This window comes from Candoia aspera, chromosome 1 (genome assembly GCF_035149785.1).
Source record: "Candoia aspera isolate rCanAsp1 chromosome 1, rCanAsp1.hap2, whole genome shotgun sequence".
NCBI lineage: Eukaryota > Metazoa > Chordata > Lepidosauria > Squamata > Boidae > Candoia > Candoia aspera.
In genome coordinates this window covers 338,377,244-338,402,518 of record NC_086153.1, presented here as the reverse complement: position 1 = coordinate 338,402,518, position 25,275 = coordinate 338,377,244, and the positions used below count along the sequence as shown (strand labels likewise).

General features: G+C 45.5%; 1 protein-coding gene across 3 annotated transcripts in view; it reads right to left on the bottom strand.

The window, feature by feature from the left end:
- CELF5 (CUGBP Elav-like family member 5) overlaps nucleotides 1–25,275 on the bottom strand; it is a 71,702-nt gene that overhangs the window by 12,997 nt on the left and 33,430 nt on the right. For 2 of the 3 annotated variants that reach the window (XM_063290900.1, XM_063290902.1), the window contains exons 3-5: nucleotides 18,927–18,978; nucleotides 4,065–4,193; nucleotides 1,747–1,826 (exon numbers count right to left, since the gene is read on the bottom strand). In XM_063290900.1, the coding sequence (XP_063146970.1) occupies nucleotides 1,747–1,826; nucleotides 4,065–4,193; nucleotides 18,927–18,978 (261 nt within the window). The remainder of the gene's footprint in view (nucleotides 1–1,746; nucleotides 1,827–4,064; nucleotides 4,194–18,926; nucleotides 18,979–25,275) is intronic. The other variant, XM_063290901.1, reaches the window with a different exon arrangement.

Below are 25,275 nucleotides of genomic sequence, written 5' to 3'. Positions count from 1 at the left end.
CAAGCTCGGGGTGGGCAAACAGAGGACCGACTGGGGGCCACTCAGATGCTAAATTCTAGTGCGCAGAATTTTGCAATGGTGTATGCTTTCATCCCCCGTTGGGGTCAAAAAAGTCAAGACGACGGTCCCAGCGGTGGGATCAAAGGAACCCGCAAAGCTGCGTTAGAACAAGCCAGGCCATCGGACGGTCTCGTTCCGGATTATTAATGCACAGGAAGCCATTTACCTTCCTTGGAGACCTTGGGGGTTGCATCTGCAACCTTTCCATGCCAAGGAGGTGTTTTCTCCTGGGCTCTTTTCCTTAATTTTGAAACAAGAGCAATGAGGGCTGGGGTTCCCCCAAGGTGTGGTCAAAAAAGTAAAAATGGCAGCCACAACCGTGCGATCGGAGCTCTGCCTGCTTTCTATGTATCAGCAGAAAGTCCTGGTTTTAATGGCTATTTCTTGTTACAAGGAGGAGGGGAAAGAGTACTTCCATCGGATCCAGTTGCTAACTGGTCAAAAAAGTGGTAAAAAAAGTCAAGGTAGTGGAATCCAAGTTCTGCTTATTTTCTATGTGCAATGCACACGATGCACCTAAAAAATCCACCCAATGCACACAGAAAACAGGGAGGCCCAGGCGGTTCAGTATTAAATCTCTTTTTCCCTGAGATCCTTAGGCCCCCTCACCACCAAGTTTCAGGCCACGACTCTACTTTCAAATCGGGGGGCAGGGCAGAATTGGCTCCACGATACCCTTCCAAATTTCTCACGGCCTTGCCGCATTTTGAAACCCAAAGCAGGCTATTGATTGACATTCATCAATGACTGGAAACCCCTTCTGGACTCTTTGCGTAAGAAAGAAAAAGATTTTGAGACTTATGGTTTTGATGATTAGGAAGAAGAGGTTATAGAAAGAAGGGAATTATCATGAAATCTGAGAGAGAGAGGTTTGATTAGAATTGTATGTATAACTGCGGAGAGGAAGATCAGAAACCCTATCTATCCATCTATCTCTGTCATCTATCTATCTATCATCTTCCTGTCTTTCTTTCATCTATCTATCTATCTATCTATCTATCTATCTATCTATATCTATCATCTATCTATCTATCATCTATATTTCTTTCTATCTATATCGATCTATCTATCTATATCTATCTATCTATCATCTATCTATATTTCTTTCTTTCTTTCTATCTATATCTATATCTATCATCTATCTATCATCTATCTTTCTTTCTTTCTATTATCTATCTATCATCTTTCTTTCTTTCTTTCTTTCTATCATCTATCTATCTATCTATCTATCTATCTATCTATCTATCTATCTATCATCTTTCTTTCTTTCTATCATCTGTCTGTCTGTCTGTCTGTCTATCTATCTATCTATCTATCTATCTATCTATCTATCTATCTATCTATCTATCTATCTATCTTGTTTTCTGTTCTTTCATTTTCTTTTTCTTTCCACTATCTTCTTTTCTCTTTGTCTCTTCTATTTTTCACATTTACTTTACTATATATATTTTTTCTTTTCTTTGACTGTATTTCTAATTATCTATCTAAAATCTTTTAATAAAAACTATTTTTAAAAAACGCAAGCAGGGTTCCTACGTTGCGGCCACAATCCTATTCAACTCCCTAGCTGGAGGTTTGCCAGTGTCCAATTTCAATTTGCCCAGATGGTGAAGATGCTAAATTATCCATCTGAGATGCCAATTTCCCTTCTCTAACTTGTGTCAACACCTTGGATTTTTTACTCACGGGCATGGTTTGGCTGCCGTGGAGAGCATGGATCGCTGCTTGGGCCTCGTTGTGCGAGGAAAATTTAACAAAGGCACAACCTGGAAAGGGATAGAATTAAACAAGGATTAAGACAGAGAAGCAGCAAATGAAAAGGGGGAAGAGGATCGCACATCTCCCTGTGCTTTGACTTAGCAAGAATTTTCCCTGTGCACTTTGGCACACTTTCTCACAGTTAGAGCAGAGAGGGGCCATAGTGGGACATGGGAGGCAGCTGGAGTCAAAAAAGTCAAGATGGCAGCCAGAACCATGCAGTCAAAGCCTTGCCCCTTTTCTGTATGGGTTATGTACACATAAAAAGGTGCAGGCTTCTGTCATGCAGTTGTGGCCACCATCTTGACTTTTGTGCACAGATGTCCCTGGAGGGACAATTAAATCTTTTCTTCTCCATTGGAAAAGAACCGTCTTTATTTTTCCATAAGCGCACTGTTTCCAACCCAAAACAATGGCAAAGCAGAATGCGGCACCCTGAGTGCAAATCTATGTGCTTCAAGTAAATCCAAAGCAAAATAAGGAGTTTTTTTAATTACCCAGAGTGTTGCTACAGTTGTTTTAAGCATAGAAAGAGAAGTCATTCAACATCTGTCCTGCCAGTCAAATCTGATTATGGATTATTCCTGTGTAACTGCAAAATGAAATATATAATTTTGTAGCTGTGGTGGCCAAGAGGTGAGACCTTGAAAACCGTTGTGCCTGAGGTTGCACCAACACTTCACACCAATTTCAGACCTGTTTAATTTTCTCTGTCACCTTTGAGTTAAGAATAATAGAAAAATATATCCCATGAATTCTGGAAGGGTTCTGAAGGATCAGTTAGTCTCGCTGCCTGCAGTAACCTTTTTCTGGATTTAGACCTTCTTTTGTTTTCCTCCTTTATGTCTCCAAAGTAACGTGACTAGCTGAAACATGGGGAAGATATAGGACAGCATAGTCACTTGGTTAACACACAAAACGTTAATGCTGATTAAGTAACTTAAAAGGGGTTGCAAGGAGATTCGCTTAATATTAGAATATAATAGGAATAGTAATAATGATAATGATGATGATGATAATAATAATAATAATATTTTTTACACTAAATTTAAATTATTTAAAATAATATTTGCAAAGACCTGCAAACAGAAGTAGAACGACTGTGGCAAAAGAAAGCAAAGGTAGGACCAATAGCCATAGGCCCCTTGGGTGCAATTCCAAAACATCTGGAGCACCCCTTGAACACCACCGGCACTGACAAAATCACCATCGGTCAATTGCAAAAGGCAGCTTTACTTGGAACAGCTTACCTCCTGCGACGATACCTTTAATATCATTAAGCAACAACATCTGCCTATCCCAGGTCCTTGGGAAGGACTCGATAGGTAGACTAAAATGCCAAATCCAGGCTAAACATCTGGCTGGCTGCGCGATCAACCATAATGAGGTTGCTAACCCTTAGTAAAGGTAAAGGTTTCCCTTGACATTAAGTCCAGTCGTGTCCGACTCTAGGGGGTAGTGCTCATCTCCGTTTCAAAGCCGAAGAGCCGGCATTTGTCCGAAGACACTTCCTCCGTGGTCATGTGGCCGGCATGACTACACGGAACGCCGTTACCTGCCCGCCGAAGCGGTGTCTATTAATCTACTTACACTGGCATGCTTTCGAACTGCTAGGTTGGCAGGAGCTGGGACTAGCAACGGGCGCTCACCCCATCACGCGGATTCGAACTGCCGACCTTCCAATCAGCAAGCTCAGCAGCTCAGCGGTTTAACTCGCCGCACCACCGCGTCCCTTTGCTAACCCTTACTAACTAACTAACTAACTAACTAAATATTCATAGATCGGCAGCTCTGACCAAGGAGGAATTTCCTGGGGTTAGATCCTGGGGTTCCCTCTGGGCCCTCCCTTCACTCAATATCCCAGAAGCCCCACTCCATAGTCTTCCCCACCCCACAGAACATAAACTGGGAGGAGGTGCCACGAATTACCATGCTTCAGTTGACACTTCTAACAGCCAATCGTCACAGATGGCTTGAGAATTAAACCACTTTGAAAAGGGGATGGGACTTGAGCGTAGACAAACCCTTCAGAAGCAGATCAAGTTGCTCCAGGGGTCTACGGGGGGGTGGGCGGGCAAAGGAAGGCAGGCAGATCGCAGCATTGAAATGCAGGCCCCGCTCTTTTTCTACACTGTTGCAGCACTGCACACACACCCTGAAGTGACAACAGCCTACAGCACAACAGCACAACGCTATGGCCATCGTGCAAACGAGAGCTGCGGTGGGATCGAAGAGGTTAAACTGACCTTTGCTATTGCCGTCCGGACCTCTAAGCACAGTGCATTCATCGATGACCCCAAAAGGCTCAAAGAGGCACAGAATGTCTTCTTCAGACTGCTGTTTATTCAACATGCCCACGAAGAGCTTCCGATCTCCTAGGAGAAAACAACGGACACAGAACCATCAACTTTCTGTAGGTCACCGAGGGCTGGGAAAAATAGAAAGGGAAAAACCCAGCCCCTAAATGAACTTAGGAGGGCCAGTTTGGTGTGGTGGTGAAGGCACCAGGCTAGAAACCGGGAGGCCGTGAGTTCAAGTCCTGTCTTAGGCACAAAGCCAGCTGGGGGACTTTGGGCCAGCCACTCTCTCTCAGCCCTAGGAAGGAGGCAATGGCAAACTGCTTCTGAAAGACTAGTCCAGGCAGTCTCCAAGAATTGGACATGATTGAACAGATCTTTTTTTTTTTTAAAGCTACAATTCAGGGCTGCTTCCCACACCATTTGCAATGGGAAGGAAAGAATTTTCTTCTTGCAGTGTGCCCAGAAGAAGGAATGACGCCAAAGGGATGTGCAAAAACACAGGGACGCATCACAGAGAGCCGCTTCGTTTCCACAAGTCTTTGTCGTAAAAGTGAGGTTGCCTTTCCGCTGGACTTTTAGAACCATATTGAGCAGATTGGACCAGAATGGCCTTTCCAGTGGCTAGGAAAGACCAACACTGAGAAGCAAGGAAGGAAAGTTGATGTGGTGTAGTGGTTTAAGGCACTGGAGTCAGAACAGGGGGACCCAGAGTCCAGTTTCCCGTCAGCCACAGAAGCTCATTGGCTGATTTTGGCCCAGTCCCTCCCTCTCAGCTCAAGAACCAATCAGGTGTGGTAGGGAAGGGGCTGGATTAGGAGAGGGGAGACCCAGGTTCTAGTCCCCCCATAGGCATAGAATCTCATTGGCTGACTCTGGGCCAGTCCCTCCCTCTCAGCCCAAAAGCCAATCAGGTGTGGTGGGGAAGGGGCTGGTTTAGGAGGAGGGAGACCCAGGTTCTAATCCTCTCTCAGCCACAGAAGCTCATTGGCTGGATTTAAGCCATTCTCTCCCTCTCAGCCCAAGAGCCAGGATGTTCCATTGGTGAAGGTGCTAGACCAGAAATGGGGAGACCCAGACTCTAATCCCACTTCAGCCACGGAAGGTCCCTGGAGGCCTTTGGATTATTCTCTCCTCACAGGGTTGTACTTGAGAAAAATGATCAGATGGAGCGTTATTATGGGTTATCAATCTCACAAGTAAAAGTACAGGTAGTCCTCGATTTACGATCATTTGAAACCGTTTGAAGTTACAACAGCGCTGAAAAAAGTGACTTATGACCAGCCCTTGCTCTTACAATCGTTGTAGTGTCCCCGTGCTCACATGATTGCAATTCGGGCACGTGGCAACCGGCATGCATATATGACAGTTGTAGTGTCCCAGAGTCACATAATCACCATTTGCCACCTTCTCAGCTGGCTTCTGACAAGCAAGTTCAATGGGGAAGCTGGATTCGCTTAACAACCATGGCAAAAAAGATTGTAAAATCAGGTGTGGTCACGTGATGCCTCACTTAATGACCGTACCACTTAACGATGAGTTTTCCAGTCCCAGTTGTGGTTGTAAGTCAAGGACCACCCGTAAATGTTAAACCTGGAGTTGGTTACTAAGTGCACCATGGACTAAAAGAAAGAACTTTGAAGTGAAGGTTGATCGTTTGCCTGAAGTGATAGTCGGCAAACAGAAACTCACACACTTTGGGCATGGGATGCTAACCGCAAACATGGCTATGCTTGGCAAGCTTGAGGGAAGCAGAAGAAGGGGAAGACAATGGATAAAGTGATAGCCATTGTGATAGCCAAGCATCCTTGGAAGTCCTCCTACGAGACAAACCACGAGAGTGAGAATTTGTCCATGGGGTCACCAGGACTAGAAACCTGGCTGATGATAACTTAGCTTTTAGAGACCCCATGACAGTTTTATAGAATCACAGTTCCTACCGAAGGTTTTGCAGGCGCCATAGAAATTAAATGGGCTTTAGCTGTCTAGTGATGACAGCCCTCTTTTTCACTGAAGTCCGTGTTTCCAGCAAGGTTTTGGATTTACACCCCCGTACGAACACCCCTGTCATTCTCTACACATTTACGTGAGACTGAGCCCTATGGTATTCAGTTGGAGTTTCATCCTGGAAAACACTCACTGATTTACAGGGGGCCATATTGTCAGCCCTATGAGGTAGACCAGATCAGAAAACCGACTCTACAGGAAGACTAGAACTCTACTTTATTGAAATAGACCATAACAACAGAATCTTGCCCGTCTGACGGCGTCTTCCCTTCCCTCCTTCTTCTACTCCAGGGCCAAGAAATACGCCACAGACTAGCACTTGGTACCAGCAGCCATGAAGTCCTTGAAAAAGATATTCAAATGCCATGATGTGTCTGTTCCTACAAAGATCAGAATCGTGCAAGCCACGGTCTTCCCGGTGACCCTCTACGGAAGCGAAAGTTGGACTTTAAAGAAGCAGGAGAGAAAGAATATTGACTCTTTTGAACTTTGACATTGGAGAAGACTCCTGAGAATCCCACGGACAGAAGAAAACAAACCAATGGATCATCAAACCAGAGTTCTCCCTTGAGGCACAAATGACCAGATTTGAGTTATCCTACTTTGGACCTGTTGTGCGAAGACACAGCTCTATGGAGAAGACTCTAAAACTGGGAAAGGTGGAATGAGAGAGAAGAAGAGGACAATCAGCATCCAGGGAGATAGATTCATTTACAGTGGTGATGGGGGCACCACTGGAAGATCTGAAGGACCAGGTTAGGGACAGATCATCATGGAGAAAATCTGTCTATGGGGCCACTAAGAGCTGACAATAACTTGATGGCACATAATCAGTCAACCATCAATCAATCTGCTCCAGGGAGTCAGGATGGGGGGTAGGGGGCAATAATCTCTTTGTAACACTTTCCCACCGCTCTGGACTTAACGTTTCTTCTGCACCTGATGTTCTCCTACAGCTTCTGGATTCCTTCTCCAAGGTCAGCTCCCTGGCTCCCTACACATGTGGACCCAAGCTTCCAGTTGCTCACAGTCTCTCTATGAGACAGGTGACATGGACTACAGATTTCCTGGCCTCTTGAGAATTGCTATCACCCACTGACGGAAAATGTGCCCGCTTAAATTCTGAACTTCCAACAAGTTTGTTTTCCTTGATGAATAAGAGCAAGTTGCAAGGCAGCGATCTAGCATGGAATAAAGACTGGGTTTTTTTTCCTTGAGGAAATTCTAGTAAAAACTAGCAGGGTCCACAGTGGTGTCATGACCCACATAAAAAGGGGGCATAGCTTTGATCATGTGGTTGTGGATGCCATGTTGATTTTTTGACCTTCCCCTGCAGACACCCTTTTCAGAACCTCCCTCCGTAACATATATTTTGATTCTTAGATTATAAGATTTGGAGAAAGGACTTATGTCTCTTTTGCTTAAATTATGGCACCCAGTTTTCCCTGTGATGGTTAACGGCTTAACACTTTGTCAAAGTGGAGTCTCCGATTACACTACAGCTGTCTGCTAAATCTTCTCTGTGTTGTGTTAATAAAGAGACTTTTGTTTTTATAACCGTCATGTTCTGTTTTTATAATCGTCAAGTTTGGGAATGGCTTGTGCCCTAGAGCACTCGTCACATGCAAGGACTGAGTTAGATCATCTGCCATTTGGATTTTATTTTTATCTGTAATTTATTGTTTATCTGTAATTGTATTTTTGGATATTGTATTTTATACAATATATTTATATTTATATTGTATTGTATTTTTATATATTGTAATTTGTTGATTATTTTGTTGTAAACCGCCCAGAGTCCCTCTGGTGGAAGGAGATGGGTGGTGACAAAGTTGACATATAAATAAATAAACAAACAAACCCCTTTGGATTTCTGCTTTTGGCTTTATCAAAAAAGAGCTCAGGCTGTTGTGACTAGGCAAGATTGAAGCAAAACATCCTGAGATTTCAAAGCACATGACAGTTCATAAGGGAGGACAAGGTTTTCCAAATGGAGGGGTCATCTTAATGTGAAGGATTAAATGTGAAATGTCACATACCCAAAAGGAGATCTCATAGGGCCCCTGGGTGGTGAGAACTGCCAAGATTGTGCCAATCCATAGCTCCTAAACGGCTTCATAAGAAGCTTCCTTATTGTAAATGACAGGATCAGAGGGATTTGCTCAAAAGAGAAAGTAATTTAACCTGACATGTCTCAGAAGCAATTTGAGGATGGCATTATGCATTGAAGAATGCAATCATCTGAAAAACCTTTCTCGGGAAGAAGACTATGAACGACAGAAGGAACAGCGAGTGGTCATCCCCAAATTTCATCCTGCAAGGAAACCGTTCATTTAGTTTGCAAAAATTATAAAAGCCTCCTTTGATCCATCAGGGCTGAATGCCAAAGGAAGATGCATGGAATACCTCTGTATGATTTCCTCTATTGATTTTCCTACATTTGATGTTTAAGGTTGTGCATGTTTGTATCTGTCTAATACAGTGTTTCTCAACCTTGGCCACTTTAAGATGGGTGGACTTCAACTCCCAGGATTTCTGGGAGTTGAAGTCCGCGCATCTTAAGGTGGCAAAGGTTGAGAAAGACTGGTCTAATACATAGGAATCAGCTAATTTCAATCTTTCTATCATGTCAAAGCACCCCGAAAGTAACTTGGCACAACTTTTTGCTATAAACTTGGAGGAGGCAGGCTATTCTGCTGGATCTCCTTGCAGAACTGATCAACTGAACTGCTTTTCAAATGCGGTAGAACAATGTATCTTCAGGAAAGCCCATTTGAACCTCTTTTTCCAATCACAGGATACACCCTGGGTGACTTGCACAGAAAGATAGGGAAGCTGGTTCCATATTGGAAGGATAATTCTGTGTGATTGGTTTCTGCTCTGGTGTCCCCCATCTTTAAGAGAGTAAATATAGAGAATGTGAATTTACAGAAATGAGATGCAGAAAAGCTTCAGGACAAGCAGCAGGCAATGGGAAAGAGGAATGCTGAAGTTCTCAGAGATCAAATCAAAAATGAGGGAATTTAATGATGGACTAACCCCAAAGGCAGCATAAAAACTAGCATCAGATATATGTTTACCTGACAATAGGTGGACACGAAAAATTACATTGGTGGCCTTCCAATTCACACACGTTCTTGGACACAACTCCCTACATGATGGAGAGATGAGCTATAAAAAGATCTCGGTCCCAACCGAACATCACAGCAAAAGACTGAATGAACCATAAGTATCTGCTGAAGTTTCATTTTGGATATCCACACTATCTGGATGAATATCTAGATCAGTGTTTTTTTCAAACCTGGCAACTGGCTGGGGAATTCTGGTTCACACATCTTAAAGTGGCCGTGTTTGAAAAAAGCTGTTCTAAAGCTTGCTATCTATGTCCTAACCCGACATACAGTAAATCTCTCCATCTTTTGGATGGTGAAAGAGTAGATCTGAAAGGATCACCTCTAGGGAATGGATCTCCTTTCCCACTCTTCTCTCCTCAAAGTCCCTTTGAATTAGGATCCCAAATTGCGGCCCCCGTGCAGGCTGAAGAGCTTGTTCAACCATCCTCTGAGAGAGCTGTGATTATCCTGCGACAAGGATAACTGCAGGAGATGGGCAGAGCTGACCTCAAAGCCAAGCCTATTAAGATCTCTACTCGGAACTGCCTGTTGCTAAAGCAAGAAGGGATCCTGTCTGTAGGACTCGCCAGCCTGAACTTCATATGGAGCTGTCCAGGGTGCTAGCTGATGACCGGCCGTGTGCAGCCAATCTTGTATAGATAGTCCTCGCTTACCGACCACTCATTCAGCGACCATTTGAAGTTGTCATGGCACTGAACGAGGGGGACGTATGACCGGTCCTCAAAGTTCTGGCTGTTGCAGCACCCCTGGGGTCATGTGATTGCGATTCAGGTGCTTGGCCACCGGGTCACACTTACGACGGTTGCAGCGTCCCATGGCCACGTGATTGCCATTTGCGACCTTCCCTGCCAGCTTCCCACAAGCAAAGTCAATGGGGAAGCCGGCAGGGAAGGTCACAAGTCACTCTGGTAAGTCCCCCAGGCCTCCCTATGCTCGTGCCACGCCACAGCGCCACCTCCCCCGGCCTCCCCCAACTCACAGCCTGCACCGGGCCTCCCAGGGTCTCCCCTGGCCTCGCCCACCCCCTCACAGCATCCCTCTGTGGCACGCTCTCCCCCTCACAGCACCCCCATCCTCCTTACTCGGGACTCCCGCTGTTTTCCTGCTTAATGTATCTTGGGGTTATGATGGCAATCAGGACTGCCAGGATTAAGCGATGCGGTCACATGACATCGTGCTTTATGAGCGCATCACTTAGTGATGGTAATCCCATTCCCGAAGCACTGTTGTAACCCGAGGACTACCTGTATAAACCCAAGGCCACTGTGACTACCTAGTCCTACCACATCCATTTGGCAAAAACCTGGGTGGTCACTAGAAGGCACCAAAGAGTTACAGTATTCTCTCCCTCTTTATTGCCCTCTGGCATCCTCAAATCCTTGAATGGAAGCATTGGAGACCAGCTAGTCCAACCCAGTGCAGAAACCCACAACTACAGCATGCACAACAGATGGCCCTGCAGAAGAGGACAGTCCATCACCTCCCCTGTGGAATGGCTTGTACAGTTAGGAAATTCTTCTTAAAGTCCAACCAAAATCTATTTCCTTGTAATTTTGTAGACTCCTAAGAGGTAAGGTTTGGCGAAACCTTGGAGATCATCTAGTCTGACTTCCGAGTGCAGGAATCCACCACCACAACATCCCCAATGGCTAAGGATTAGAACCTGGGTCTCCCCACGCCTAGTATTGGCCTTTCACCACTACCCAACACTGCCTCTTGGGCTGAGAGGGAGGGACTGGTCCAGTCGCCAAACTGGCTTCTGTGGCTGAGGGAGGACTAGAACCCAGCTCTCCCCTGTCTGAATCTAACAACAGTCTTATGAGGTAGGCTGATAGGGAGGGACAGAGAGGGAAGGAACATGGGTTTCCCTTCTTCTGGTCCAACCCTTTCACTAGCGATAGAATTGTTAGGAAAAGGTTGAGTGGAAGGTCCCTTCTACCGATGGGGGTTTCTGCTGCATCTCTTCAAGGAGATGAAGTGCAAAAATTGGATCACAGCTGGTGAAAAAAACTTGGTTTTATTTTCTGTGCAGACAGAAATCTCCTCCATGAGAAAGTTGAGAGAAAGCCAGAAATAAGCAGTGGGGTGCCCAGAGTCCCTTAGATGCCCCCAGACACCTCCCTTGGTGCCAATTGGTTCCTTGCCCAGCGATTTTACTTAAAAACGTGAAGACAGAAAGGAAGCTGGCATGCTGCAGGAGAGAAATACCAACCTTTATTTTCGCATTTAGTTGCAGCATTCGGTCTCAGCAAGACTTGATAAAGAGCTACCTAAACTTGTTTGCCTTCGAGCACATGGGTATTTTGGGGTCTGGCCACCCCTTCCCCGGCAGCCATTTTGTGAATGCGCCCACCACAGAATCTCAAAATTCCCAAAATATCCCATCTCAACACTGCCACACACACACACACACACACACACACACCATAACATTTAGACCTTTAATATTCTGAATGGAATTGCCAGTGTGTCTCTTTGGTGTGTTTTAGCAGGTCAGGAAAGTTAAACAGAATTGTGTAAGCCAGGCATCGCCAACAGTGAGGTAAAACAGCCAGAAGTTGGGAAGGCAAAGAGGCCAAGGAAAAGGTGCACCTAAGCTTCAGAAAGGATGGGTCTATCTCAACACTGGCATGTTGTCGGCATGCCAGGGACAGGCAAGGCAGATCCGATGTAGGAGAGTGGGTGGCAGACAGGCAGGGAGGAAGAACACTGTCTGTATCCTTCTTGGCAAGGCTGGGGTAAGGCTGAAGCACCAGGAGGAATTTAAAATCTCAAGTGAGGTTTTCTTCTTCGAAAAGCCCCCGGAGGGATGTTTAGTTTGGGTTAAACACTGATGCTTTTCTCCTTAGTCATAATCGAAATGACATCCTTCACCTCCATGAAGGACCAGGAGATTCCCAACTATATTGTGCTGATAAGATTCCACTTCTGGTGGAACTGGGTAAAGGATCTGGACCTTCTCTCCCCATCGCCTTCTCCCTCCAATGCAATTTTTTCTCAATGGGGTCTACACGCTGACTCAACCATGATGCTGGAGAAATTTGGGGACTGCACTCCTGGATCTTTGCAAAGAGCCAAGTGAGGGAATTGGCCATGAATGAAATTTCTCACAGGCAGATACTTTAAGAAGAAACAAAGCCAGGGTGAATCTTTTGCACAACTGCCAAGCACAAATCTTCCTAAGTGAAATGTCCTCTGCAGCGTGCCGGATTAGAGCGGATTCATGATCTGGTTCTTGGTAAGACCGACAATGGGGGGCTTTAAGAAACATGGATCCAGAGCTGTAAACACCAGCCTTTTATCAAGTCCAGGTCAGACAGGAATCTAGGTCTGTTGCAGTGTCGCCGGTATAAAATATTGGCACTAATCCACATTTTGACTACTTTGGACCCAAAGTTGCTATAGGAAAGCCTCTCTATCTGCCTGCTCTTATCCTTCAGCTATTTTTGGAGGCTTTCCTCTGATGAACACCACTAAGAGAAGTGAAGCAGGTAGAACAAGCGAAAGAGCTTTCTCTGTTGCTTTAGAGGAATACAGAATTACCTTGGGGAAGGAATTCAAAAAATTTTTCTAACTGATTATGTACCATCAAGTCGGTATTGACTCTTAGCAACCGCATAGATAGACCTTCTCCAGAAAGATCTGTCCCTAACCTGGACCTTCAGGTCTTCCAAGGGTGCCCCCATCGCCCTGTAACTGAGTCCATCCTCCTTGCTGCTGGTCCTCCTCTTCTTCAATTCCCTTCCAGGTTTCCAATCATTATAGACTTCTCAACAGAGTGAGGTGTTCATGTTGATTGACTGATTATGTGCCACTAAGTTGGTGGCAAGTCTTAGGGGCCCCATAGATAGACCTTCTCCAGGATGATCCATCCCAACTTGGCCCTTCGGGTCTTGCTGTAACTGAGTCCATCTCCCTTGCTGCTGGTCCTCCTCTTCTTCTCTTTCCTTCCACCTTTCCCAGCATCAGAGCCTCCTCCAGAGAGCTGGGTCTTTGCAACATGTGTCTGAAGTAGGATAATTTGAGCCTGGTCATTGGTCCCTCAAGTGAGAACTCTGGTTGATTTGTTTAATGACCATCAGTTTGTTTTCTTGGATGTCCATGGGATTCTCAGGAGTCTTCTCCAACACCAAAGTTCAAAAGCATTAATACCCTTTCTATCCTGCTTCTTCAAAGTCCCAAGGAATGTAAGAATTGTTAAGTAAACATTAACTAAGTCCTGAGAAAGAACAAGGGGTGAGAAAGAAAGTCAAGATAATCCGATCTTGATTCTGTATGGCAGTGTTTCTCAACGTTGGCAGCTTGAAGATGTGTGGACTTCAACTCCCAGAATTCCCCAGCCAGCCATGCTGGCTGGGGAATTCTGGGAGTTGAAGTCCACACATCTTCAAGCTGTTAAGGTTGAGAAACACTGTTATATGGTGTAAGAGGGGGCATAGGGAAACTTTGATAGGCTTCCAAGATTTGGTTATCATACCCTGCAACAATGAAGTAGAGTTTCAGTAATGCCAGTCTCTTTCCTGATCTGGTCTACCTCAAAGGGCTGACAGATGCAGGGCCTACCTGTGGAATGCCCTCCCAGGATCTTGGGGGGCCAGGCAGGCAAAACAAACAAACAAAAAACAAAATAAAACCCACCTCCCATCTTCCAGGGGGCAGGAATGTGTGTCAAGATAGCAGCTATGGCTCTGTGTACTTAGGCCAGCTTCAAAGCACTTTTAGAAACCCGGCAAGTTAAATTAATTTAAGTTAGGAACTTCATAAATCAATTTTAAACACGGCGAAAATGAGACTATCCCACAGAATTTGGGCGAACCGCCACATTGCTTGAACGAACGCTTTGCGGTTTTTCTCTCTGATTAAGGCAAACCATTGCGGGTGCTTTGAGCCCCAGGCTGAAATGCCTGCTGGAAATAATCAGCATCACCCGATTTGACCACACCGTTCCTTCCAGCAGGGGTTGCCGGGCTGATCCGTACACCCATCACGGGCTCTCCCTGCCGTTATGATTTATTATTAGCAAAATGCCCCTTGGCAAGGACAGTTAGATATGGAGGTTGGATACATAGGGAGGGGGAACTCTGGGTGGTAACGCAACACATCTTTCCGCAGGAAGGCACAAAGCTTCACCTCCAGGCTCCCTCAGCTGGGGAGCAGATGCCTCCAGCATAAAGCAACGGATGGCTTTCCTCCATAATAACAAAGGGGGGGGGGGTTCCACTTAATTGGAAATCATCCGTCTAGCTACTCAGATGGAGTATGACTCCTAGTGACCACGTAGATACAGGTAGTCCTTGTTTAATGACCATTCGTTTAGCGATGGTTCGGACTTATGACGGTGCTGGAAAAAACGACTTATGACCAGTCCTCACACTTACAGCCATCGCGGCATCCACGCAGTCACAAGATCATGATTTGGGCTCTTGGCAACTGGTTTGCATTTACGACCATTGCAGCATCCCACGGTGATGTGATTGCCATTTTCGACCTTCCCGGCCAGCTTCCGGCAAGCCAACTCAATGGGGAACCGTGTGATTTGTTTAACAATCACAGTGATTCACTTAACAACCACCAGAAAAAGGTTGTAAAATCGGGTGAGATTCACTGAACCAGGCAAGACTATAGCCACCCTGCTGTTAGAAAGCTAGGTCTTCAGGATCCTAGAAGCTGCTATGCTAGCTAGCTATGTGAAAGGAGAGGTTTAAAAATAACAATAATAATAAAAAAAAAACATGGGCAAGGAGAAAGGGAAGCCTTCATAAGAAGGAGAAGGATGAGGGCTCCAGTCCAACCAAATGCTCTGGGAAGCCTCAAAAAATTTTTATACAGAGCAACTATTTCCGAGCAACTAGCCCACTTCTTCTTCTTCATCATCATCACCTTCATCACCATCATCATCATCATTTTGCTGTTCCTTCAGGAACCCATAACAACTGACATTGGGGTCTCTGTTGTATCACCACAGCCCTGTGAAAGTGACTAATCCAAAGTCACACAGTGAATTTCCATGGTTGAGGGTGGGGATGATTTGAACCTTGGTTTTGGGGCTGAGAGGGAGGGACTGGCCCAGAGACAGCCAATGAGCTTCTGCGGCTGAAGATGGACTAGAACCCAGGTCTCTCCCCTCCTAGTCCAGCCCCTTCCCCACCACAACTGATTGGCTCCTAGGTTGAGAGGGAGGGACTGGCCCAGAGACAGCCAATGAGCTTCTGTGGCTGAAGATGGACTAGAACCCGGGTCTCTCCCCTCCTAGTCCAGCCCCTTCCCCATCACAACTGATTGGCTCCTGGGCTGAGAGGGAGGGACTGGCCCAGAGACAGCCAATGAGCTTCTGCGGCTGAAGATGGACTAGAACCCGGGTCTCTCCCCTCCTAGTCCAGCCCCTTCCCCACCACAACTGATTGGCTCCTGGGCTGAGAGGGAGGGACTGGCCCAGAGACAGCCAATGAGCTTCTGCGGCTGAAGAAGGACTAGAACCGGGGTCTCCCCCCTCTTAGTCCAGCCCCTTCCCTGCTGTACTTCCACACTGTCTTTTGTGATCTAAAAATGTCCAAAGCATTTCCACTTATATGTTCAAGGGGTGACCCCATGTTCAACTTCCAAAAGAGAGGGAAGAATTCTATCCATCCTCCTTTTCACCCCAGGCAAGATTCTGTGTGCTTCCATCACATCTCCCCTAACATCCAATCCAATATGCATCGTGAACTGCTGTTTAAAAGTACCACGGTAGTTTGTCAACCTTCTTAGAACAGCTGTGGACAATGTGGGACATCAAGGCTGCTCCCTTTTGCTCAACCCTGGGGGCATATTTTCTCCCCCTTTTCAGACAGGAAGTTCATGAAAACAGGGGTGCCTTAAGTAGCCTTAACAGAATTTTTAAAGCTCTCTCCAAAACCAGGGAAAATTTACTTCCACCCAGTTGGCCTCATTGCCTCAACAAATCGTTGGCCACCGGAATAAACATTATTTCTATAAAGCATTTCCATTCTCAAAATAAAATTTCCTCTAAAACATTATTTTTCCCTCAAGTTGAATATATAAAACAAACATTTTATAACATAATTTTCCCCCCACTAGACAGATAATCAAATATTATCCTTCTTCATTACAATTTTACTCCTAACCAAAGCATTTATATAGTTAAACATTATATCTCCACCATTAGATATTTAAACAATAACCTTATTAATATCCTTTTGCCCAAAATAAATTAATTGTCCCAAAAACAAAAACACCTGTCTAAACCTTTAAAAGAATGTACTTTAAAAGAAGTAATGTTTATTCCAGTTTAAATCAGAGTGAAAGATTGATACTGGGTTATCTATACCTTTGTTATAGAAAGTTGGAAGCCAATATGTAGTAGGGTTTTTTTTTGGTATTTTCATACTTTTTAATTCTTTTCTTCTTGCAGCATTCTTTATTTCATTTCTTGTAGTTTTTATGTATTTGTTGAAAAAATTAATAAATCTTTAATTAAAAAAAACAACAAGCCTTTGGCCACCAAAAACTGGTAAACGGTTTTACTAACAGATCATCCCCGAGATAAAAGATTTTATGAAATTAGGAAGAATGGCTTTAAATGGACTCTGCCTGGCATCTTTTCTAGAATTTCAAGCAGGGGAAAATAAACTTCCTGTTCATTTTCTGTTTTTTGATTCCATTTTTTTTTTAATGTCAGGAAGGGATAGGATTAAACTTGGAACTTTCCATCTGCAAAGCAGATGGCCCACACCTGTGCTTTGGACCTTAAACCATCAGGCCAAAAGACAGAATTTGCATTCTAATCTTTCGGTTCTTGCAGTCCCCTGGCATGTTGTTCACCTCGCTTCTGCCATTTGGTTGCAAAATTGCTGAAAAGGGGTCTCATAGTATGTAAGAACTGATAGTGTTACCGCTAAAATAAATTCTTAGTCTTTTTTTAAAGGAATAAATGAAAAAACAAGCTTTCCCCCATCTGGCCACTAACAGAAAATGCCAGCTCTTCATCTAAATTCAGTTTATATCATCCTAAGAGATTTAAATGCAACCCCTGCCCCAGCCACGAATTGATTGACTCCCCCCACCACCTAAAACCCCCCCCACACAGTATTAACATCAGCATAGACCGGTGTTTCTGAAGCTTGGCAACTTGAAGATGGGTGGACTTCAACTCCCAGAATTCCCCATGCTGGCTGGGGAATTCTGGGAGTTGAAGTCCACCCATCTTCAAGTTGCCAAGCTTCAGAAACACTGGTTTAGACAACAGCAATGGAGTTTTGGTAAGCTCAGGAATTCAGAGGAATACATGATGATGCCCAATAGACCTGCTGGCATTTTAAAAAAATCAAACAAATTGAGGGAAGGGAGGCCAACCTGAACTTATTCTGGGATGTCGTTTGGCAAAGATTTACCCCCTCCCCGCCACCGCCCCTCCATACTTCAAAGTAGAAGTAATACATGGCTTAGATAATGTTTAGTTTTGTTCCCATGATAAATTCGATGAATGTCATGGCTATTTAAATGACTGATTGAGAAGGTTAGGGAAAAAACTATGTCAAACGGTGGCATTAAAAAAAAAATAGATGTGACTTATAATGTGGAATGAAATGGGGCTGGGGGGGTTGTTTTTATTGTTTATGAATTCCAAAGGTGCTTGGGTATTATACACATAACCATAAATATTTCCATGCATGGGCATGTGGACACACACACAAACACAAAGGGGCAGGTAATTATGCATTACAGGTAGTCCTTGACTTATGACCATTCATTTAGCAACCTTTCAAAGTTACGACGGTACTAAAGGAAGGGACTTACAACTAGTCCTTGCACTTATGACTGTCACAGGGTCCCTGCGGTCACATGATCAAAATTCAGGTGCTTGGCAACCGGCAAGTGTATTTACAACAGTTGCAGCATCCTGGGGTTACATGATTGCCATTTGCGACCTTCCCAGCTGGCTTCCAACAACCAAAATCAAAGCCAGATTCACTTAATGACCATGTGATTCACTTAATTATCTCAGTGATTCACTTAATGACCACGGAACAAAAGGTCGTAAAATCAGACGTGAGTCACTTAATGCCCACCTCACTTAGCGACAAAAGTTCTGGTCCTGATTGTGGTCATAAATCGAGGACTACCTGTAATTATATCTCTATCCTTTCCTCCATTCACAACATTTATTGCGGTGTTCTGATCATTTTCCTCCCCATCCACATTTTCCCTTAAGAACAAACCTGCGAAGTAGGTCAGGCTCAGAGGAAGGGAGAGGATTGGTTTTACCCAGCCTGCCAAGCCATAATTTAACCATGGTTTATTGAATAAAACACATTAGGTGGCTTAAAACTGACCAGAAAACCTGGTTTACACACCAGAACGCCTGGGTTCATACCACACACTCTGGGACAAATGTGGATCTAATATTTTGGCTTCGCGTGACACGTCACTCTCTCTCTGCCCCTCCCATCGATTCCTATATTTCAATTCAAGTCTTTCTGGATCTTGTCTGCCCACTTCCCGTCACTCTATCTCAGTCCATCCCAAATTCTTCCACTTTCTAGTATATTTAAGCCTCCACCCACCCTCTCGGATGCCCCAGTGGGTCCTGAGCTTTGCAAATCAGAGCTCAGGCGACCCTACAGAGGATTTTCCAACAGGGTGACCATCAAAAATAAGGATTGATGACAACTACCTCCACGGCTCTCGCTGTCTGCAGGCTTCACCTGGATCGGCCGGGCCATCTGCAGGGAGCAAGAAGGAGAGACGCCAAAGGTTAGCCACGCTTTGCGCATTTCGCAACGGTACAGAAAGGCTAAGGAAGGGGTTCTGTTCTTTCTAATAAGGACATCCCAGCAATTAGGGCCTGAAACTAAATACTACGGTCAGAATTCCTTATGTTCTGGCTTCCAGAATGTCCCATTCCAGGATACTCCATTCCACCTCTCCCATCTGTTTCCTCTATGTATTTATGTATTTATCTATGCATGGCTGGCTGGGGAATTCTGGGAGTTGGAGTCCACACATCTTCAAGCTGCCGAGGTTGAGAAACACTGGCCTAATCTATCAACTCCATCCATTCATCAATGCAATCCTCGGGTGCCAACCTTACCATCCCAGGGCCTGGGGAAAAGCCAGCTTTTTACTGCTTTCCAGAGGGTTAAGAGGCTGGGGGCCTGACGGATTTCAAGGGGAAGAGCAAGGGCTGCTACGGAAAAGGCACGCTCCTAGGTCCCACTAGAGGGCAACATTTAAGGGAAGGGACCTGGGGCGTGACTTCCTATCCCACCTGGTAGGACGCACGGATACCCTCAGGGAGAGGCAGTCCTGCAAATAACCTGCCCCCCCACCCCGTGCCATGCAGGGCATTGAAAGTGATAACCAGCCCTTTAAATTGCCCCCCCCCCCGGAAAGAAACTGGGAGGAGGCAGTGACGCTCACCCAGCAAGCTTAGTATTCTGCAGCTGCCAAATTTGCCATTTCTGTGGGCTCAGCCACTAGATGATTTTTGATTTGCCAGCTAGACCCTGGTCAACACCTTCCTTAATTGGGTAAAGCATCATGCCATAGAGTCCGGCTTTCACTTATCTTTCACATTTTGTAAAACTAAATTTAGAGGAAGTAAGGGGAAGGGGGAGGGGCAGGGGCAGGGAGGGGAGGGGAGAGGGAAGGAAGGAAGGAAGGAAGAGAGGGGAGGGGAGGGGAGGGGGAAGGAAGGAAGGAAGGAAGGAAGGGAGGGAGGGAAGGGAAAAAGGAAGGGAGGGAGGGAGGAAAGGGGAGGGGGAGGGGAGAGGAGGGAAGGGGAGGGGAGGACAGGGGAGGAGAGGGGAGGGAGAAAGAGGAGGGAAGGAAGGCAGGAAGGGGAAGGGGAAGGGGAGGGGTGGGGAGGAGGGAGGGGAGAGGAAAGGGAAGGAAGGAGGGAAGGGAAAGGGGAAGGGGAAGGGAGGGAGGAGAAAATAGAAGAAGGGAGGGAGGGCCAAAGAAGTCCTATTGTGGCTTAATGGTATGGTGTGGTTCAAGCAAATCAAGAAGAGGAGGGGGTACCCTCCACTTTGGAGCAGCCATGGGAATTTTACTGGAGCGGGGAGAAAGAATATATTTAACATTCATGTACAATCCAGATGTTAGGAGGTGGCAGAATCACCTCAGACACATTGAATTTTAAAATTTGGCAATCAGGCCACGTATAAGGAAAGTCAAGCAGTTCTGCCCATGTGTGATATATGTGTGTTTTAAGACAAATACTATTCTTGCAGATGAACCTCCTCTGACAGCTGAAAATGCAAATGGTCTTTAAGCTGTAGTAGTGAAACTCCTGGCGCACAGTGAAAAAGTAGGGTAAGTGACAACAGATACAGCAAGAAGTGGGAATGAAGATACTGAAGTGGTGGGTGGCTTCTGTCTTTTAGGATCAACCAGCAAGAGTGAAGGAACAAGCAGTCAAGAAATACGCCAGACTAGCACTCTACGGAAGCCTTGGGAAAGATACTCAGATGCCGGGGTGTGTCTGTTCCTACAGTGACTGGAATCGTGCAAGCCGTGGTCTTCCTGGTGACCCTCTATGGAATCCAAAGTTGGACTCTGAAGAAGCAGGACAGGAAGAGCATTGATGCTCTTGAACTCTGGTGTTGGAGAAGACGCCTGAGGTGATACCACGGACGGCCAGGAAAACAAACGGATGGATCACCAAACAAATCAACCCAGAGTTCTCGCTCAAGGTGGCACAAATGACCGGGCTCAAATTGTCCTACTTCGGACACCGCATCCAGTTCTCTGAAGAAGGCTCTAATGCTGGGAAAGGTGGAAGGAGGAGGAGGGAAGAGGTGGCCAGCAGCAAGGCGGATGGACTCAGTTACAGGAGTGATGGGGGCACCGTTGGAAGACCTGAAGGACCAAGTTGAAGGTCTATCTAAGAGACGACACCAACTTAATGGCACATAAGAAATCAATCAAAAACTGTATCTGTTCCCAAGCTATGTAAAAATGGTGCATACCAGTGAATGTAACTTCAGAAGATTTCGAACTACGGCACTCATCATTCCTAGCCACTGCCAGTGCTGGATCAGCCTGATAGGAATTGGAGTCCAAAACCTACCTGGAACTCAGGATGTCCCTCTGTGTACATGACATGTTCTTTTAGAGATTTCAATTCTAAAGAGAGTAAATCACAATATTGCAAAAATTCCACCACATCTCTTGGTGCACAAGCAAATATTGTCAGCCATTCCCACCCACAGGGGAGGGGCTACTTAGCCAAATTAAAATGACCCCCCTTTGCCAAGGCATTTTGAGGAGAGCTTTGAAATTTAGATCGGCAAAGTTTAATTCCTTTTGGCCAGTTTCTGGTCCAGCTGGTCTGCCTCTTGCAATCTTTCTTGGGCCTGGAGATGCTGAAGGCAGTGATTTGCACCCTGGCCATCTCCCAGTTAGATTACAGGTAGTCCTCGCTTAATGCCCACAATTCAAACAAGAATTTTCTAAGCCAAGCGGTCATTAAGTGAATCCGACTCAATTTTACAACCTTTTTTGCAGTTGTCATTAAGCGAATCATGCAGTTCCCATGGGTTTTGCTTGCTAGAAGCCATCCGGGAAGGTCAAAAGTGGCGATCACATGACCACGGGATGTCACGACAGTCATAAATGCAAACTGGTTGCCAAGTGCCCAAATCGTGATTACATGACCGTGGGAATGCTGTGATGGTAAGTGTGAGGACTGGTTGTAAGTTCTGTTTTTTCAGCACCGTCATAAGTCTGAACCATCGCTAAACAAATGGTCATTAAGTGAGGACTACCTATACTGCAACTGGCTGTATGTGGGGCGGCCCCTAAAGAAGACTCAGGAGCTGCAGCTGGCACAGAAAGTGCCTTGTCTTCTGTTGAGTGACATTAGCTGTCTTAGGAGAAAAAACCCTTCAGAGGATGGCCTTTACTGTGGTAGCCCCCCCATTATGGAACAGCTTGTCCTCTAAGTCAGCTTGGCATCCCCTTGCTATCCTTCAGAAGAGCTGTGAAAACAGTCCTGCAGGGAGGGTTTTCATCATGGAGACCGGTATAGGGGCTACCAAGTTTTAATTTAAATTTAATTCATCATTTAGACCAGTTTTTCTCAATCTCAGCCGCTTTAAGATGTGTGGACTTCAACTCCCAGAATTCCCCCGGCTGGGGAATTCTGGGAGTTGAAGTCCACACATCTTAAAGCGGCTGAGACTGAGAAACACCAGTTTAGGTTGTTGCTACAGTTTTTATCTATGCAAGCTAGGTAGAGTCAGGTGAATACGGCCACCTGCAAATCTTTGCAATCAATCGATCAGTCGGTTTGCAATGGTTTTAGGATGCCTGCATGCACATTTCGGGATTTTAAGGTTTTCCCTGGTTTTCTCTGATGCATGCATATGTTTGTGGGCGCACACATGCACCCTCAACATACACACACCAATGTATTCATGTGCACAGGCCCTCGGGGTATCTCTGCTGTCCAACACACTGCACAGACATCCTTAACAAGAGCATTCTCTGCTATCATCCCCGAAGGAAAAAGAAAGCAAGGATTTTTGCGAGGGACAAATTGTGGAAAATGGGGAGCTCCCTGTTAAACAGAAACTGCTAGCAATAATGCTCCTGATTTTTTTTTCTTTTCTTTCTTTGCTAAAATGCATATGAATCCCGCCCCCTGCTCCATCATTTCCTCTTTCCCTAAAAAAATTGCTGGACTCCCCCCATGCCCCCCCCCCAAAAGCCCTGAGCCCATTTCTGCCCTCTCTTCAAGAAGGCCTCTCTTTCTGCTTGTTAAAAAACCCGAAAAGGGAAACGGTTACCGTGGCAACAGCTATGCACCACATGGCGCCTGACATTTGTGGGTTGCCGTGGCAACTGGATTTTCTTGGGGATGGGGGGAACTTCCCCTCTGGAGTGGTACGGGGATTGATGTGGGGGAGGATGAAAGAAGGAGTTGAATATTCAGGTTTGATCCAGGATGAGGTCGGTTTGAAATTGGTTTTTAAATTTCCAATTTTGCAGTCCTTCCAATCTGCAAAGTGGTTTTGCCCGTGTGGGTCGCAACACTTGTGCACACTGATCAAACAGGTGGTCTCCTCTGACTGCCCACGGTGCAAAAGTTGTGCATGCCCATGGAAGGCAGCTTTGGAATGCTCTAGACTACAACATCCATCACTCTTGGCCAGTGTCCACGGGGTGGGGACTGGAGACCAAAAGGCAAAGCTGATCTTCATCCACACAACCTGACTAGGTTTTGCCCAGTATGAATTAGATAAATCTCTACTGAAATCAATCCTGGATGGTAGACCACCAGGAGATCCAGGGGTCTGGAAACTGAAAACAAGAAAAAGACCCAAGACAGCAACAGGAAACCACTCCCCTAAATCTAGATTAGCAAATTGCAACACATAACATCCAAGCAACCTATTGTGGTATTTGTCCTTCATGGAAAACTTTTCTATGCTTTCTTGCCTGCTATAAAAACTTGAATCAGTGGAGGGGGGGGCATGGAAAACACACACACACCCCAAAATTACTGTTCTCTTTTTCTCAATGTCCCCCCTTGCTGGATTCTTGGATTCTCCTCAAGGAACAGACCAATTCCCAGACAAATCAAAGAAAAACAGAAAATGGAATATATGGGCCATCTGTAGCCCCCCGCTTGAAAATTTAACTCCACCAAAAATCAACCAATCTCTTTTCCAAAGAAATCATATTTAGGATGGGAATTATAATAGGAGATATGGCATGATGTCTATTTTGACATTCTAGCATCTGGGATAAAACTCATCCCTGTGGCCCTACATTTATCTGAGCCCCTCTAAACCCCCCAATTTTTTCCCCTCCTGCTGGCACTCTTCACTTGTGAAAGAGGGAGAAAGAAAATAATAACAATGGCATTGTCATAACTCACAAACTGTCCCTAGACCTCATTAGCTGTTTCATGTGGCTTGTCCACAGTCAACTTAATCATCGTAACCTCTGCCCAATTTTCTAGTTTGCTTGATGCCCCTGAGCCATGAATGAATCTCACCTAACAAGCCAGGATCAAAGGTGGACACCCAGCAGCCCTTCAAAATAGGCCGGGTCAAGTAGCAGACCCGCCAGGGACTCTGGAAATGCTAGTTTATTGTTGTAGGGTAGAATAACAGAATTTCGAAAGCCCATCTGAATTTTTCTGCCCCATCCTACACCAAGCAAAATCAAGATGGGATTATTTTGTTTCTTTCTCATGCGTGCCTCAGTCTCCAAGTCCCACCTGAAAGGCTCATTCATATCTTCCTCAACATCTGCTCTAAATTCCTTTACACCACTGGTCTGAAAAATATGGGTTGACCTCTTACAGGCCTCAGTGGATCACACCAGCTGTATCTGCCAAAGGAGACACACAACCATAACTTCATATACCCGTCACAAACATCCTTTCCTCAGAAGTTCTTCTCCTTCCTGGCCGCAAACCAGATGCTTGGCCCTGAAGACTTCCAACCATCAATGATTTAAAGGAGCATTAAAGATTAAACTGGGTATTTATTCTATGGAGGCCCTTCGGTGAGGATTTTCTTTGCCTATAGCTAATGGAGAAGGCTCTAATGCTGGGAAGGGTGGAAGGAAGGAGAAGAAAAGGATGACTAGCAGCGGGGGGGGGGGCTCAGTTATAGCAGCGTTGGGTGCACTGTTTGAAGGCCTGAAGGACCAGGATGGGGACAGATTGATATGGAGAAAATCTATGTGGTCGTTAAGAGTCAATAATGACTCGATGGCACGTCGTCGTCGTTGTCATCATTGCTAATGGAAGAAAGATACATCTCTGAGAACTTCTCTCCCTGATTCCTCAGATTCTAGCCCTTTCCATTATGCCATGTTGCCACAGCCTGCCAGCCAGTAGCACTGGCAGAGGGAAGGGTAGACATTTAAATTTGTCGGTTGGAGCTCAGCCCCGTGATGTCAACCCGTCCCAGCCGGTCAGGCAGAGAGGGCATGCTACAGACCCTGTCCATGAGGGATTGCCGATTGGCAGGGTCCAGGAGGAGGGCCTTCTCTGCCGT